Source organism: Pristiophorus japonicus, chromosome 1, assembly GCF_044704955.1.
Source record: "Pristiophorus japonicus isolate sPriJap1 chromosome 1, sPriJap1.hap1, whole genome shotgun sequence".
Taxonomy (NCBI): domain Eukaryota; kingdom Metazoa; phylum Chordata; class Chondrichthyes; family Pristiophoridae; genus Pristiophorus; species Pristiophorus japonicus.
In genome coordinates, this window is record NC_091977.1 from 69,626,596 (window position 1) to 69,644,687 (window position 18,092).

At 43.3% G+C, this 18,092-nt stretch overlaps 1 protein-coding gene across 9 annotated transcripts in view; it reads left to right on the plus strand.

Annotated features, from left to right (window-relative positions):
• The window catches only part of dennd4c (DENN/MADD domain containing 4C), a 234,982-nt gene that overhangs the window by 179,169 nt on the left and 37,721 nt on the right, over positions 1 to 18,092 (plus strand). For 6 of the 9 annotated variants that reach the window (XM_070880881.1, XM_070880910.1, XM_070880919.1 and 3 more), the window contains 6 exons: positions 1,908 to 2,114; positions 2,528 to 2,656; positions 8,616 to 8,763; positions 11,843 to 11,971; positions 13,697 to 13,813; positions 17,934 to 18,059. In XM_070880881.1, the coding sequence (XP_070736982.1) occupies positions 1,908 to 2,114; positions 2,528 to 2,656; positions 8,616 to 8,763; positions 11,843 to 11,971; positions 13,697 to 13,813; positions 17,934 to 18,059 (856 nt within the window). The remainder of the gene's footprint in view (positions 1 to 1,907; positions 2,115 to 2,527; positions 2,657 to 8,615; positions 8,764 to 11,842; positions 11,972 to 13,696; positions 13,814 to 17,933; positions 18,060 to 18,092) is intronic. The other 3 variants (XM_070880927.1, XM_070880937.1, XM_070880947.1) reach the window with 2 other exon arrangements.

Sequence of the window (18,092 nt, forward strand, 5' to 3'; positions counted from 1 at the left end):
AGTTAGTTAGGATTTTTTTAGTTTCATTTTGTTCAAAAGGGGGCGTTACCAGCCACCTACACCCGTTTTGGCCATTTAAGCCAATTTGCACAGCTTAATAGTTGCTCCAAACTAACCTAGGCCAACGTATGTGGCCACTTCTGGCCGTGCACAAAACCCTTGCGGAGAGTTTAGAAATCAGCGCAGGTAGGTACTTAATGACTTCACTAAAGAATGTGAATAGGATCAAACAGCTATACAGGACATATGACAAACTTCGTAAAGTTAATTTACTATACAACAGAAGCATTCATGGAAACTTAAACTACAAAAATAAAAGAAGTAAAGAGACAAAACATATTTACATAATTTTTTCAAAATATCCAAATAAAAAAATTGAAGTACCTCCTGCTCGTAATTCTTATGCTCTTAGGTAGGAAAGTATTTTCATCAACAGGGTTAAGGAAAGTCTTGCGTAAGCTCATTAAAATTACTGGCTACACAATTATCACCCGCCTCCCCCCCCCCCCCAGATCAAAACTCTCCTCAATGAACAAAGCTCAACCATCAATAATAAATAAAAAATGAAACTTCAGTCCTACCTTCCTAACTCGGCCCAGGAAGTCAGCGGGCCGGCCAGTGCGGAAGGCCACTCGGCCGGGGATAGGTGCAGGACTCTCTGACATGAAGCAGCCCGGCGCACGTCGTGAGGCCACTCAGCCTGGGATAGGGACGGGACATCGGGTCCCACGCTGCAGAGGAGCTCTGTGCATGCTCCAATGCGCATGCGTTGAGCTGTTGGCACACTTTTGTGCAGGGCTTTAGCTCAAGCCCCTTAATTGAATTGCCACGCTGCGCCAAGCCATGGCAGAGGCCAGAATCTGGGAACAACTTTTTGGTGCTGTTTTTATCCGAGGAAGTCGGCGTATCTCACGTGAGTGCGCCAAAAAAACAGGTGGGCCAAATTTGGGCCCATAATAGGCAAATTAAGTTCAACACAGATAAATGGGATTACATTTTTGGTAGGAAGATTAGGGAGATCATTTATTACTTGGAGGATGAGAGTCTAGGTGGGGTTGAGGAACAAAGGGATCTCGGAGTACAAATACACATCACTAAAAGTTGCAACACAGGTTAGCAAGGCCATGAAAAAAATCAAACCAAGCACTAGGATTTATTTCTCGAGGGATAGATTTGAAAAGTAGGGAAGTTATGCCAGACCTGTATCTAACCTTGGTTAGACCACACTTGGAGTACTGCGTACAGTACTAGTAGCCAAAAAGTATATAGAGGCTGTCGAGAGGATTTATAAAGATGATACGAGAAATGTGAGGGTATACACTTCAGGAAAGGATTAACAATGTTTCCACTTGTGGGGAAGAGCATAACTAGAGACCATCAATATAAGATACTCACCAATAAATCCAATAAGGAATTCAGAAGAAAAATTTTTACCCAAAGAATGATGAGAATGTGGAACTCTGTACTGCAGGGAGTGCTTGAAGCGAATAGTATAGGTGCATTTAAGGGGAGACTAAACAAGCATATGAGGAAGAAGGGAATATAAGGTTATGCTGATAGATTTAGATGCAGAAAGGCGGGAGGAGTCTCGAGTGGAGCATAAACGCCGGCATGGCCTGTATAATGTAATCCTATGTCCTCATGATAGGTATAAAAGATAGCAGAATAACTTGTTGAAATTTGGCTTTCTAACACAAATTTACTAACATTATAAAGTACTAAACCTTAAACACTATGTCAGACTTTGGCAAAGTCTGAAGGTGCTTACTCTATCAAGTTATTCAAATTGAGAGCAAAAGCTACAGAATTGGAAAACTAAAATGAGAATTTATTGGAAAGAAGCGAATGTACTGTAACATTCTGATATTGCTACATACTGGAGAAATGATCAATACTTTGCTTCACAGGAGATAAAAACTGCCCAGAAAATTGCGAAGAAATACTTCTCAATCCCTGCACTTTGGTCCAAGTGCTTGTTCAGCCATTGCTACAGTCTTTGGTTCATTTGCTTGCCAGCATATGTCGGGGTCTCCCATTCCAAAGTCAGAGCACTGCAGCAAGCATACAGTGTACTCATCAAAATGAGAAATATGAAGGTGGATCCACTAGATGAGGCAAGTGCATATTTCACCTCAATAAAAATATGATTTGCAGTTAAGTTGAAGAATGTAGCAGTGTAATTTTACACACACACTACTGATTTCATTATCCTAGAGTATCCGCCTCTAGAAATGTGAGCGTTAGTTGGCCATTCACTAATGAAATCCAAGAAAATCCAATGTGCTACAATTTATGAAGAGCACAGTCAATAATTCAAATATTTTATGATTTTTCCACAAAGTTTCAGAACAGGCTCGAGGGGCTGAACGGCCTATTCCTGATCCTAAGTTATTGGATTAAGAAATATTTCAATGGCAGTGTTGTATGAAACTCAGCTGTATTTCTGTCAGTGCTGTTTCGGCTCACTATTTTCATTCTGTTCTGTGCATAAATGGAATTCACTTGTTTTTTTCTTTACCATGTATAGGTGTGCTACAGGGTTTTGATGCAATTGTGTGGACTCTTGGAGCACCCAGTACTTGCTGTTAGAGTTTTGTTTGAAATGAAAAACGCAGGTGTGCAACCGAATGCCATTACTTATGGTTATTACAACAAAGTAAGTTTTGCGATGTGTAGTGCAAAAATATTTCTATTGGCCTCAAAACCATTGCTACAAATTCAAGATGACAAATTATGATGGGCTAAATGGCTTTCTTCATCTGTAAAGATCTTGTGAATTCTGAGCAGCTTTTTGTTATGCGAGTAAAAGACAGCAGACATTATTATCTGATGGGTCCCTATATCAGATCATATTCACAAGTGGGATACACTTATTTGTACATACTAATTAAATGCCTGGAAGTAGGTTTCATAGATGTATGATTTCACAAAACATGGGTGTACATAATGCTCACCTAGAAGTTTTGAGTTTGAGTTCCAGGACTATAGGGTAGCCAACATATCCTTAGGATATGTTTTCTTAGGCCTCACTTGCTTCTGATAGGGCAAAGGTTGGTAGAGCTGAGTTGATGCCTATTGATTTTCACCACTTATGGTTGTATTATATAGGTACAACCTCCAAAATCCAGAGTTCCAAAATAATCCACTCTTCTCCCCCCGCAGCCCCCCAAACGCCCAGACACACCCACGCACTCACCAAAAAAAACTGGCAAAAAAAATCACAAAGTATTCACGACACTTAACTATCGAATCGCTGCAAAAGAATTTTAAAAATAAAAATGTTAACTTGCCTTATTTGCAGGTCTTCATACCTACCGTTGTTCCAAGGGCTGCAACGCAGGTTTTTTCTGGGTGTTTTTTTTTTCCAAACTACGGGTGCACTGTGAACCAAATCCGAAATCCAGAAAAACCTGAAACTTGGCCCAGGGGTTTCCGGATTCAGATCGTCGGGATTTCTGTTACAAAATCCAGAAAAAACGGAATGGCCTCGGCCCTAAGGTTTCCGGATTTCGGAGGCTGTACCTGTATTGAGGCCAAACCTTGAAGTCATGTTTAACCCTGTGATGAGTTTCCGAGTACACACCCGCACCATCACAAGTGCCACCTATTTCCACCTCCATAACATCGCCCGACTTCTCTCTTTTCTCCGCCCCCCCCCCCCCCCCATCTGCTGCTGAAACCCTTATCCATGCCTTTAGACTTGACCATTCCAACGCATTCCTGGTCAGCCTTCCACTTTCTATCCTCCGTAAGCGTGAATCATCCAAAACTTGCTTCCCATGTCTTAACTTGCACCAAGTCCCGTTCACCTATCACTCCTCTTCTCGCTGACCTACATTGGCTCCCAGTTAAGCAACATGTCGATTTTAAAATTCTCATTCTTGTTTACACATCCTTCCGTGACCTCACCCCACCCTATCTCTAATATCCACCAGCCCTACAACCCTCCAAGATATCTATGCTCCTCTAATTCTGGCCTCCTGAGCATCCTGATTTTAATTGCTCCATTGTTGTCGACTGTGCCTTCAGCTGCCAAGACCCTAAGCTCTGGAATTTCCTGCCTAAACCTCTCCGCCTATTCCTCTGTTTCCTCCTTTAAGACGCTCCTTAAAACCTACTTCTTTGACCAATCTTTTAGTGATATGCCCTAATATCTCCTTGTATAGCTGTGTCAAATTTTGCTTGATAATGCTCCTGTGAAGTGCCTGGGGATGTTTTATTACATTAAAGACGCTACATAAATACGAGTTGTTGGTATCAGTTTGAGACTGGAACCGACTGTAGAGCAATATGAGCCAACAGTGTAGCGTTATAGGGCCCAAGTTTCGAGCCGTGCCTAGAACGGCGCAGTCCCGACCTGGACACCCGTTTTTCGCGCCACAAAGTGCGCCTTAAAAAAAACCTCCAGATTCTCCAGCTCCCTGCAGGTCGTTTGTAGCTCGGCGCAGGAGCTGTAGGGGGCGGAGCTAGGTCCCTGCGCTGAAAACAGTGCCGGGACTTCTGCACATGCGCGCTACAGTAGCTCCAGGTGCCCAAAACTGTGTGGGAGGGGCCCGAAGCACGCGGCCCCTAGCCCTGGCCGAATGGCCTCACTGGGGCTGCGTGAATAAGGCTCCTCCCACGGCCAGCTCCTGCTTCCTCCCGACCCGACTCGACTCCCCTGGACAGGACCCGACTCCCGCTCTTTCTCCCCCCCCCCCCCCCCCCCCCCCCGGGCCCCCTGGACCGGACCCGACTCCCGCTTCCTGCCCCCCGCCTCCGGACCGGACCCGACTCCCGCTCCTCGCCCCGCCCCCGGACTGGATCCGACCTCCCTCCCTCCCCCCCGACCCGACCCAACGCCACCTACCTGTAAATCTGGTCCTGGGGGCGGGCCCTGCCCGAAGTCTCAGGCCTGGCCTGTTCAGCCTCCCCCCCCCCCCCCCCCCCCCACTTCTCCTCCCCCCCCCCCACTTCTCCTTCCCCCTCCCCCATCTCCTTTTCCCCCTCCTCCCCCATCTCCTTCCCCCCCTCCCCCATCTCCTTTCCCCCCCTCCACCCATCTCCTTTCCCCCCCTCCCCCATCTCCTTTCCCCCCCTCCCCCATCTCCTTTCCCCCCCTCCCCCATCTCCTTTCCCCCCCTCCCCCATCTCCTTTCCCCCCCTCCCCCATCTCCTTTCCCCCCCTCCCCCATCTCCTTTCCCCCCCTCCCCCATCTCCTTTCCCCCCCTCCCCCATCTCCTTCCCCCCCTCCCCCATCTCCTTTCCCCCCCTCCCCCATCTCCTTTCCCCCCCTCTCTCCCCATCTCCTTTCCCCCCCTCTCTCCCCATCTCCTTTCCCCCCTCTCTCCCCATCTCCTTTCCCCCCCCTCTCTCCCCATCTCCTTTCCCCCCCCATCTCTCCCCATCACCCTTCCCCCCCCATCTCTCCCTCTACCCCCCTCCCTGTCAGAAACACAGACACTGACAGACAGAGAGATAGAGACACACTGGGGGGTGGCGGGGGCATCCCAGCATGCTGTTGGAGGGCTCCCGGTGCTGCAGTCGGTAAGTAGAAAATGTTTTGTTTTATTGATTTAAAAAAAAAATTATTTCTTTTTTTTTTTGATTGATTTATTGATGTATTTATCATTTATTATTGATGATGGCTCTTTATTTGTAAAACTGAAGTGTTTAATGTTTGTAAACTTCCCTTTAAACCACCCCCCCCCCCCCCCCCCACCATTCCCTACGCCTGATTTGTAACCTATGACTGATTTTCTAAAGTGTAGACAAGGTTTTTTCGAGCGTACAGAAATCTTCACTTACTCCATTCTAAGTTAGTTTGGAGTAAGTTTTCACACTCTCAACTTTGGAAACAGGCGTAAGTGGCCGGACACGCCCCCTTTTGAAAAAAAAATTCTGTTCCAAAGTGAAACTGTTCTAACTGACTAGAACTGGAGCAAACTAAATTACGAGAATTCCGATTTCTAAGATACTCCAGTAGCTCCTAAAAAATCAGGAGCAAATCATGTCGAAACTTGGGGCCAGTGTGTCTGGCTTTGTGCATGCATACTTGTGCAGAGCTTTGCTCACTGACATTCAAAGTCTGGCTATATTATAAACTTTTAAGAAGTTAGTTTGATTTTCATTGTCAGGGTTAGTTTTAAAGTTTGCTGAACAAATTAGTTATACTGTATCTGGTGCTGTGTGTGAACAACTCGCTTGAGGTGGTAGCACTCTGTTTTACAGAATTCAGTGTGTCATCAGATTGGTAACTTTAATCTCCAAATATTGCCGTCTTTGCTAATGAAGAAACCGTTTGAATCATTGCAAAAATGGCAATATAACAGAGCCACTGGCCATTCTGCATTAGCCACTCCGGTCAGAAAGGTTGTAGCCTGACAGTAATTGTCAGGGCTTGTGGAGCACATATTGAGTGGGAAAAGTAAAGTAACTGTAACTGGAATTAAAATAAATTTTAAAGACTAAAGTTGCCAGCTGTGTCTCAGTTGGTAGCACTCTTGCCTCTGTCAGCAGGTTGTGGGTTCAAGTACCACACCCAACACTTGAGCACAAAAATCTAGGTTGACACTCCAGTGCAGTACTGAGGGAGTGCTGCACTGTCGGAGGTACCGTCTTTCAGATGAGACGTTAAATCGAGGCCTCGTTTATTCTCAGGTGAATGTAAAATATCCGATGGCACTATTTTCGAAGAATAGCAGGGGAATTATCTATCCCCAGTGTCCTAGCCAATATTTATCCCTCAATCAACATTTAGAACAGATTATCTGGTTATCACATTGCTGTTTATGGTCGGAGGCGTCCGCAGGAAACCTCCGACCGCAATTTTTGGCCCATTATATTATCTTTTTTTCATTTGGCCTGACATCTGCAGCCAAAAGTGCACACCCCTTTTCCAAGACAGCAACTTTTAGACATTAACAAGCGCCAAATATTCTCTAGACACAATTCTATTCTCCGATTTTACTCTCTACTTGCAGGGAGATGTCACAGAAATGAGTGTCTCATAACAAATTAATGCAAATTCACAGAAGTTTGACAACAGCTCTGAGCCAATCAAAACTTTCAATTTATAAGTTAATATTTGCTCCCTATGCATGATTAACAACCAAATATAATGCAGTAGATCAACCATGTACATCTAATCAAACAACTATCAGAAATCAGAGACAATCATCCTTAGTGATATCTGTGGCTCAGTGGATAGCCCTCTCGCCTCTGAGTCCAAAGGTTACATAAGAACATAAGAAATAGGAACAGGCGTAGGCCATACGGCCCCTCGGGCCTGCTCCGCCATTCAATAAGGTCATGGCTGATCTGATCATGGACTCAGTTCCACCTCCCTGCCCGCACCCCATACCCTTATCCCCTTCCAGATTAAGAAACCGTCTATTTCTCTCAAATTTATTCAATGTCCCAGCTTCCACAGCTCTCTGAGGCAGCGAATTCCACAGATTCACAACCCTCAGAGGAAATTTCTCCTCATCTGTTTTAAATGGGCAGCCCCTTATACTAAGATCGTGCCCTCTAATTCGAGTCTCCTCCATCAGTGGAAACATCCTCTCTGCATCCACCCTGTCAAGCCCCCTCATAATCTTGTACGTCTCGATAAGATCACCTCTCATTCTTCTGAATTCCAATGAGTAGAAGCCCAACCTACTCAACCTTTCCTCATAAGTCAACCCCCTCATCCCCAGAATCAACCTAGTGAACCTTCTCTGAACTGCCTCCAAAGCAAGTGTATCCTTTCGTAAATATGGAAACCAAAACTGCACACACTATTCCAGGTGTGGCCTCACCAATACCTTTATATAGTTGTAGTAAGACTTACCTGCTTTTATACTCCATCCCCTTTGCAATAAAGGCCAAGATACTGTTGGCCTTCCTGATTACTTGCTGTACCTGCATATTATCCTTTTGTGTTTCATGCACAGGTACCCCCAGGTCCCGCTGTACTGCAGCACTTTGCAATCTTTCTCCATTTAAATAATAACTTGCTCTTTGATTTTTTTTCTGCCAAAGTGCATGACCTCACACTTCCCGACATTATACTCCATCTGCCAAATTTCTGCCCACTCACTTAGCCTGTCAATGTCCTTTTGCAGATTTTTTATGTCCTCGTCATTCATTGCTTTTCCTCCCATCTTCGTATCATCAGCAAACTTCATTCCAGGGATTTGAAGCCACTTGAGCACAAAAAATCCAGGCTGACACTCCAGTGCAGTGCTGAGGGAGCGCCACAGTGTCTGAAATGTCATCTTTCGGATGAGCCATTAAACCGAGGCCCCGTCTGAGATCTCAGGTGGACGTAAAAGATCCCATGGAACTATTTCGAAGAGGAGCAGGGGAGTTATCCCCGGTGTCCTGGCCAAAATTTATCCCTCAATCAATATAATCAAAAAACAGATTATCTGGTCATTATCACATTGCTGTTTGAGAGCTTGCTTGTGTGCAAATTGGCTGACGTGTTTCCTACATTACAACAGTGACTACATTCCAAAAGTACTTCATTGGCTGTAAAACGCTTTGAGACATCCGGTGGTCGTGAAAGGCACTATATAAATGCAAGTCTGTCTTTTAAAAGTGTTTCTGTTACCTCTGAGCTTGTGGGTGATGGACTTCCTTTTTGTAGGCTGTTTTGGAGAGTCCCTGGCCCAGCAGTAATCGCAGTGGTTGCTTTTTGTGGACAAAAATGCGGAATGTGGTTCGTGGCGTGTCACAGTTTCGCCAAGTGTTCAAGAAATCGAGTTCTTCAAATGCCCGAGTTCCACTGATCTCAGGTAACCCTTTTAAAGGAGAAAAGTTGATCAATAAGGGTTGGAGAATGATTTTATTTTAACTAATGGAGTGACTGCTGTGATTTTTGGCAATTGGGGGCAGGAGCAGGTGAGAGGTTCTCTTCATCTCTCTCAATTATGCAGATGTTTGCTGACTTGAAAGACCAAAAGCAGGGGGATAGCCAAATGTTGTCTCCTGATTTCCTGTACAATTTTTTTCTCTATTATATGCTGAGAAAGAAAAAAAGGTTGTGCGGATGCTGAATGTTACAATAACTATGCAGTGCACCAATAAACACGTGAGCTAGATGGAGCAAGCAGGGCTGAAGCTTCATCATGCAATACCTTTTCAAATTGTGTAGTACCTTTCACTAACATAGTAAGTTTAACTGAAAATGACTTTGCCAATTAGTCACCTGATGAAAACATCTTTTAGGCCATTAAGCTAATGTTTGAAAGCAGCTTTTATATTTCAGCTAAAAAAAATTGCATTGTTTGTTGAGTGAGATGATTTAATCAGTGGGAGAGTCCATACCTGTGGCCAATTAAAATAAAACGGGCTGTTGCAAGACTATGGAATGAAAGAAATGTTGAATTAATTTTCTGATTGTCCAAGTGTAAATTACTGCCAGGAAGAGAGAACTGAAGTGAACAACAGAATTTAGAACTGCAGAAGTAAAAAGATCATAGGGAAGCTGACTGAACTGGTCGAACCAGATTTAGGAGAGAAAGTGAATAAATACTTTAATTCGTAGATATAATCGAATCCAGTTATAATCAAGTTGGACGGATTTCCAAATGATGACCAGAAATATTGATTTGACCGATGCCATCAAAGATTTCAACAGTTCATGCACTTTGTAGATTGATACAGGTGCAACGTCCGGAATCCGGACACGGGCCGATCTGTGGTGGTGTCATCCGGAAAATGTCCCGAAACCCAGACTCCCCTTCCTCGGCCACCCAACCACCACCACCACCACCACCACCACCTCTTCCGGCCTTGGGCTGACCTCCGGCCTCGGCTGCCCGACCTCCCTCAGCCCAACCGACTCCCCACCCCCCTCCCTTCACCGGCCCGACCTCTCTTCCCCTCCCCTACCTACCTCGGTTCCGAAATCTGGAAATACACAGAATCTGACAGCAACTTGAGGCAGCCCCACATGCAGTTAAAAGTGGAAATCTGGAAGTTGCTGTTTGTGAGGTGACATTCCTTCCTGAAAATGGCATCTTGCCGTCTGACTCAACATTCCAATGTATTGAACGGTGTGAAGTTCTTGTACTTGCCTCATAGATATGGACTAAACGCACCAGAAAAAGGTGGAGCTTGTCCATTCCAGTCTTAAGTACCCTTTTAACGTGTGGTAAGTCTTAATTACTGCCAAACAACCTCCCTGGCACAGAAAATTAATTTTTACAAGTGTGGATTCTCATTCCTTCGGCTTTCAAATATTGGTGATTGAATTTAAAAAAAATTTAAAATTTCTTTTATATGTCTCTCTTCATCCAATCTTTCTTTCCCTCTTTCACTTTCTGTACCTGATTTGACATTGAATTCACTATTCTAACTGATTTCCTGCTTCTGACTCTGTGCTGATCATAATTCTTCAATCTGATTGGTTAAGGAGATGCACAGTTGCTTGCTCTGTTCACACATGTCCCAGATGCTCTCGAGGATGCTGCACTTTCTAGATATTTGGCTGACAGTAACTTGTCGTACAAAACCCTACAGAAAGTCTATGAACAAGTGTCTTTCTACTTAGGCAGTCTCCTGGAGTCGAGGATGACTTGCTTCCAACTAAAATGAGCTCTAAGGTGACTTATGTTCCGCCTGATGTTCCAGGTCCCAAACTTCATTTTAAAGGATGGAAGATACTTTGCGTGAATTTTTTTAACGTAGGGTGTCTGTTGCACACCTACCACACGAACTTGACGGAGCAAGGTCTTAGTCCAATGGCAAGGGAATCCAAGACGATTAGAGATCAGGCTCTGCTGCATGGGCCTAGCACACAAACACACGCACATGTTCCGACTGACTCCCTCTCTCCTTCGGGCCTCTTTTCTTGATTTTCAGAGGTCGCTGTGTAAGTGCTTTAATCTTGGAGCAGCTTACAAATTTATCTATAAAGTACTGACACTGTACCCCAGAGGGCCCCCTCCCCCGGCTCCAGTGTGCTACTCTCCTGCACTTTTCCACTCTTTCTCCAGCTGCTCAAGTTTTCGTCGTTTTTTTTATTCGTGACCATGTTTAATCTGGCCTCGTGTCCCGACCTCGCTGCTGGCTTCATGTCCCGATCTCCCTGCTGTGCCTCCCAGGGATCCCGGCCTCGCTGTTGACCTCGGCCTCCCGACCTCGCTGCTGGTCCGTGCTGTACCTTCCCAAGGTCCCAGCCTCGCTACTGGCCTGTGCTGAACCTTTTGTGGCTCCTCGCCAGTCCTCCGATCCTCGCCGCCCACCAATTCTCGCGGCCTCTGTTTCCCCCCCTCCCCACAGGTGCCGCCTTTTTTTTTACTGATTTTGTCATCCCTTGCCACTGGATTGGAGGTGCCCGGTGGTTGGGTCGCCGCCATCAGGGACGTGCAATGAGCAACTGTCACTGTTCGTTCATTGGTCAGAGCAAAATTCGGCCCAATATGTTCTAGGAATTTGAACGTAACCTCAATTAACTTTTAACCACTTTAAGAACTTGATTAGTCTTTGCAATCTGACAGATTGAACATTGTTTCAGTCAATAAGATTAAATAGTACAAGAATTGGTGCTTTGGTTTTCAGACGATTAAACTTTGCTGTATTCTTGCATCGCTATATTTTCAATGCAAGCTAAATTTTAAAAAGGCTTTGGTTGGAAGTCTGATGCATGAGAGAAAACCTTGCTTGGATAAATTTTGAACAAACTGAAAAATGTTGCCTTTGTGTAACCAGAGGTATGGAGTAGAAACTTCTTTTGAACATCCACTTTATTTGAAAACGACAAATAAAAAGTGGTAGCCTTGGTGGCTTTCCTACCTTGAAGGTTTCTTATACAAGTTTTTTTTCCATTTTGTTTTTACTTTTTCATACCTCATTTGATGTTATGAACAGGTGGAAGTGATATAGATGCTGTGAGCCATGGTAGCGTGGATAGTTCTAACGATGCTAACAATGGAGAGCATGTGCTGTTCGTCCGAGACCTAATCAGACTAGATTCCACTGATAATCACAGTAACACAGGTATTGACTTCTGAGTTACACAACCTCCAGTTGTGACCTTCTGCAATCCGCAAATTATTGTGTTCTTTTAGCAGTGACCGTTGTCCGTAATGCCATCCTGCACTCATTCTCCTAAAGCTCCCTTGTGCTTTCTTTTATTGAGCAGAGATTAGTTACCTCGAATGTGGAAAGCTCCTTGATTTGGACTTCTCATTTTCTTTCCTTTTTGCTACTTGTCAGTGAATTTTGCTGCATGCCGCATATATTGTCCTGTGATTGCAAGGCCTAGTTTGCAGTGGGGAGATTGCTTTCTTCGAGATTGAATGAAATAGCATTGGTATTACCATCTCCTTTTTCACTATTACTTGCTCACTTGGTGTATTTATCACTTTTCTTTCTCTTTTTGTGTGCCCCTTTCTGTCTTTGTTTCTACTAGAGAATATTGATTTTTAATGTATATTTACCTGCAGAAAAGCACAATTCCAAAATTCTGACCAAGTTTGACTGACAGGTGGATGAAAGTTAACAGGAAAATCAATTTAATTTTCCTTGTAATGTTTGCAGACCAATATATTCTGGCTACTAAAATAGGAAGGAATACTTTCAGTGAGTAGTTTACTACTCCTGTGCTGTACTCTGAGATTCAAAACACTACCTGCTTCCTCAACTTAACTGCATTTTGTATAAAGGAACTAAACGTGCTACCTCCCAATTGGAGGCCCTCTGGTGGAAAGTCGTGATAGTGTCTCGTCACATCCAGAGCCACTCAATTGTATGTTGGCCAAATCAGTTTTTATTACCTTGGAGATCTTTGGATTGGCCTCTGGCTGGTCTATACAAACAAACGTATAGGTCAGGACTCTGACACTTATTAGAGTAGCTTTAAGTGGGTCAAATACCTAAGTGGCAAATCTCTATGGGAGGGAAATAAATCTGGAACTGCTGGAAATTGAATAATCTTCCATTGAATAATTTTTAATCAGATTATGTCACCAACTTGCCAATATTTCTTATTGTAATATGTAAATGTAGGGAAGTGCCTTATACTGGAAGTACTACTTTTTCACCCTTCAATGTTGAGTACAAATGAATGTTAAGGAGCATACTTTATTGTAATTGGTTATTTACTTTATTGTTACATTACTAGTGTATCCTAAGAAATGTAATGAAAAAGTTAAATGCTACTTAGAAACGATGTCATATGTCGTCATACCTGGACAAGCCTATTAATCTTCAAAATATTGAATATGCAACAACTTCATTAGATATAATGTGCTTTTGAAGTTTGTTTTAAAAAGTCTAGCATTTAATTACACACCACTGATGAATTTTTCAGAAAATAGTACCAGAGAAATATACAGTCTTGATTCGATTTTTTTTTTAGCCTTTAGTGCTAGCTGGATTTTTGTTCAGACTTTTAGAAAATAAAGGTGCCTTGTCTTGGGTTCAAGGGAAATGCAAATAAATGTTGTCAAACAATACAGAAAGATTGCACAAATGATATTGCCATGTAATTATAACTTCAGGAAGATTTTAAAATGTCTTAGAAAGAGAGACAAGTCCATTAAACTGAGATTTATGTAAATATTAATGTATGCTGCAGTTCACGGGCGAACTCTCCATGTATTTATACTCTGAAGAACTCTGAATTTCCAGTGCAAGATATAAATTGGCATTGTTTTTCATGTATTGGATGGTTCGCATGGGAAGCAGTTATTTTCAAACTGTGAGCTAACTTTCTTACAGGTGCTCAGTCAGACCAAGGGTATGGATCTAAAGATGAACTTCGACGTGATGACATTGATCTTCATGAAGAAACACTGGTAGAAATGGGCTCATCTGGTACAATTAAAGAGCAAAAAGGTGACGGTTGACATTAATCAAGCGTTTTCTTGGAATTCTGGTTGTTGGCACATTGGAGTTCATGTCGAACAACCTTTTGCACACTGTCAGCTATGCTGTCATGAGCAGGAATCAAGCAGCAAAGTGCTTCCCCATTGGGAGGTAAACATAGAAACATAGAAAATAGGTGCAGGAGTAGGCCATTCGGCCCTTCTAGCCTGCACTACCATTCAATGAATTCATGGCTGAACATGCAACTTCAGTACCCCATTCCTGCTTTCTCAACATACCCCTTGATCCCCCTAGTAGTAAGGACTTCATCTAACTCCTTTTTGAATATATTTAGTGAATTGGCCTCAACAACTTTCTGTGGTAGAGAATTCCACAGGTTCACCACTCTCTGGGTGAAGAAATTCCTCCTCATCTCGGTCCTAAATGGCTTCCCCCTTATCCTTAGACTGTGTCCCCTGGTTCTGGACTTCCCCAACATTGGGAACATTCTTCCTGCATCTAACCTGTCTAACCCCGTCAGAATTTTAAACGTTTCTATGAGGTCCCCTCTCATTCTTCTGAACTCCAGTGAATACAAGCCCAGTTGATCCAGTCTTTCTTGATAGGTCAGTCCCGCCATTCCGGGAATCAGTCTGGTGAACCTTCGCTGCACTCCCTCAATAGCAAGAATGTCCTTCCTCAGGTTAGGAGACAAAAACTGTACACAATACTCCAGGTGTGGCCTCACCAAGGCCCTGTACAACTGTAGCAACACCTCCCTGCCCCTGTACTCAAATCCCCTCGCTATGAAGGCCAACATGCCATTTGCTTTCTTAACCGCCTGCATGCCAACCTTCAATGACTGATGTACCATGACACCCAGGTCTCTTTGCACCTCCCCTTTTCCTAATCTGTCACCATTCGGATAATAGTCTGTCTCTCTGTTTTTACCACCAAAGTGGATAACCTCACATTTATCCACATTATACTTCATCTGCCATGCATTTGCCCACTCACCTAACCTATCCAAGTCGCACTGCAGCCTCATAGCATCCTCCTCGCAGCTCACACTGCCACCCAACTTAATGTCATCTGCAAATTTGGAGATACTACATTTAATCCCCTCGTCTAAATCATTAATGTACAGTGTAAACAGCTGGGGCCCCAGCACAGAACCTTGCGGTACCCCACTAGTCACTGCCTGCCATTCTGAAAAGTCCCCATTTACTCCTACTCATTGTTTCCTGTCTGACAACCAGTTCTCAATCCATGTCAGCACACTACCCCCAATCCCATGTGCTTTAACTTTGCACATTAATCTCTTGTGTGGGACCTTGCCGAAAGTCTTCTGAAAGTCCAAATATACCACATCAACTGGTTCTCCCTTGTCCACTCTACTGGAAACATCCTCAAAAAATTCCAGAAGATTTGTCAAGCATGATTTCCCTTTCACAAATCCATGCTGACTTGGACCTATCATGTCACCTCTTTCCAAATGCACTGCTATGACATCCTTAATAATTGATTCCATCATTTTACCCACTACCGATGTCAGGCTGACCGGTCTATAATTCCCTGTTTTCTCTCCCTCCTTTTTTTAAAAAGTGGGGTTACATTGGCTACCCTCCACTCCATAGGAACTGATCCAGAGTCAATGGAATGTTGGAAAATGACTGTCAATGCATCCACTATTACCAAGGCCACCTCCTTAAGTACTCTGGGATGCAGTCCATCAGGCCCTGGGGATTTATCGGCTTTCAATCCCATCAATTTCCCCAACATAATTTCCCGACTAATAAGGATTTCCCTCAGTTCCTCCTCCTTACTAGACCTTCTGACCCCTTTTATATCCGGAAGGTTGTCCTCCTTAGTGAATACCGAACCAAAGTACTTGTTCAATTGGTCTGCCATTTCTTTGTTCCCTGTTATGACTTCCCCTGATTCTGACTGCAGGGGACCTACGTTTGTCTTTACTAACCTTTTTCTCTTTACATACCTATAGAAACTTTTGCAATCCGTCTTAATGTTCCCTGCAAGCTTCTTCTCGTACTCTATTTTCCCTGCCCTAATCAAACCCTTTGTCCTCCTCTGCTGAGTTCTAAATTTCTCCCAGTCCCTGGGTTCGCTGCTATTTCTGGCCAATTTGTATGCCACTTCCTTGGCTTTAATATTATCCCTGATTTCCCTTGCTAGCCACGGTTGAGCCACCTTCCCTTTTTTATTTTTACGCCAGACAGGAAAGTACAATTGTTGTAGTTCATCCATGCGGTCTCTAAATGTCTGCCATTGCCCATCCACAGTCAACCCCCTAAGTATCATTCGCCAATCTATCCTAGCCAATTCACGCCTCATACCTTCAAAGTTACCCTTCTTTAAGTTCTGGACCATGGTCTCTGAATTAACTGTTTCATTCTCCATCCTAATGCAGAATTCCACCATATTATGGTCACTCTTCCCCAAGGGACCTCGCACAACGAGATTGCTAATTAATCCTCTCTCATTACACAACACCCAGTCTAAGATGGCCTCCCCCCTAGTTGGTTCCTCGACATATTGGTCTAAAAAACCATCCCTTATGCACTCTAGGAAATCCTCCTCCACCGTATTGCTTCCAGTTTGGTTAACCCAATCTATGTGCATATTAAAGTCACCCATTATAACTGCTGCACCTTTATTGCACGCACCCCTAATTTCATGTTTGATGCCCTCCCCAACATTACTACTACTGTTTGGAGGTCTGTACACAACTCCCACTAACGTTTTTTGCCCTTTGGTGTTCTGCAGCTCTACCCATATAGATTCCACATCATCCAAGCTAATGTCCTTCCTAACTATTGCCTTAATTTCCTCCTTAACCAGCAATGCTACCCCACCTCCTTTTCCTTTTATTCTATCTTTCCTGAATGTTGAATACCCCTGGATGTTGAGTTCCCAGCCCTGATCATCCTGGAGCCACGTCTCCGTAATCCCAATCACATCATATTTGTTAACATCTATTTGCACAGTTAATTCATCCACTTTATTGCGGATACTCCTTGCATTAAGACACAAAGCCTTCAGGCTTGTTTTTTTAACACCCTTTGTCCTTTTAGAATTTTGCTGTACAGTGGCCCTTTTTGTTCTTGGCCTTGGGTTTCTCTGCCCTCCACTTTTCCTCATCTCCTTTATGTCTTTTGCTTTTGTCTCCTTTTTGTTTCCCTCTGTCTCCCTGCATTGGTTCCCATCCCCCTGCCATAAGAACATTATGAAAAGAGAGTCGTTGCATAGAGGTTCCTGCAGCAGCTTATGGTCAATTTGAGCAACATTCCAGAACAGATGGTTTTAATTAATGGAATGTAGCTTGTTTAAAAAGATTTTGTACTGTAGATGTATATTTATGCCATAAATATTTGTTTAGAGAGAAAATTACAATGAGCTCTAGGGTTGTAAGAAATGCAATAAAGCACATTTACCTTGAAGATCACTGTTTTAAAAAAAAAATGATCATGTGGAAATGTTATTATCCAACTGCAATTTATTGTCACGTGATGTAGATGTCGGGTGAAAAGATTTGGTTCAGCTTGCCAGTGTTCCTTGTCTAAGCGCACACATTAAGAATAACTAGATGGGTGAGGTACTGCACAGTGGATGGTGCTGGTAGGACTGAGGCATGAGTCACTCGCATGGAAAGAAGAAAGACAACTGGAGGATTTTATAAAATAAATTCTTGCTGAAATAATTTGTATTGAAAAAAAAAATCATGGAAAAACAAGCTTTAGTTCACTCGGAGCTAAAATAATGCCATTGTTCTAATTCTGTTGCATCACCATTAGAATCTTGGAAAATACATAAACTTTTTCAGGTGATATCACAAAGTTTGAAATTTGTGAAGCAATTTCTTCAGCTGTCTAGAGGATGAGTAGGATCCAGCAGGAAGCTTGTTCAGACTGCTCCCCATATCAATTATCTGTAGAAGAAAGGATTTTCTCAACTATTTGATTGAGCTCTGAGATTTTTTTTTAGTACTTGTATTTGAGTTCTCTGCTCAGACATTCTCGTCTTTATTGTATATGTAGATTTAATTTGAGTTTAAAATCCTTTGCTTGAATTTGAAGTGAAAACCATCTTTAACTAAATTTACATTGTGCTTTTTTCTATCGATGAAATGCAGACAACATTGGTGAGGAGCCAGCAGTGACTAAAGAAATTAAGAATTCCCCCTCACCAGAAAGACTTCATTCAAGTAGCAGCATTGTAAAGCTGCAGTGCGCTGCTGTTGGCAGCAGAGAAAGCAGCGGTAAGCAATTGTTTTTAATCACGTTATTAGTAT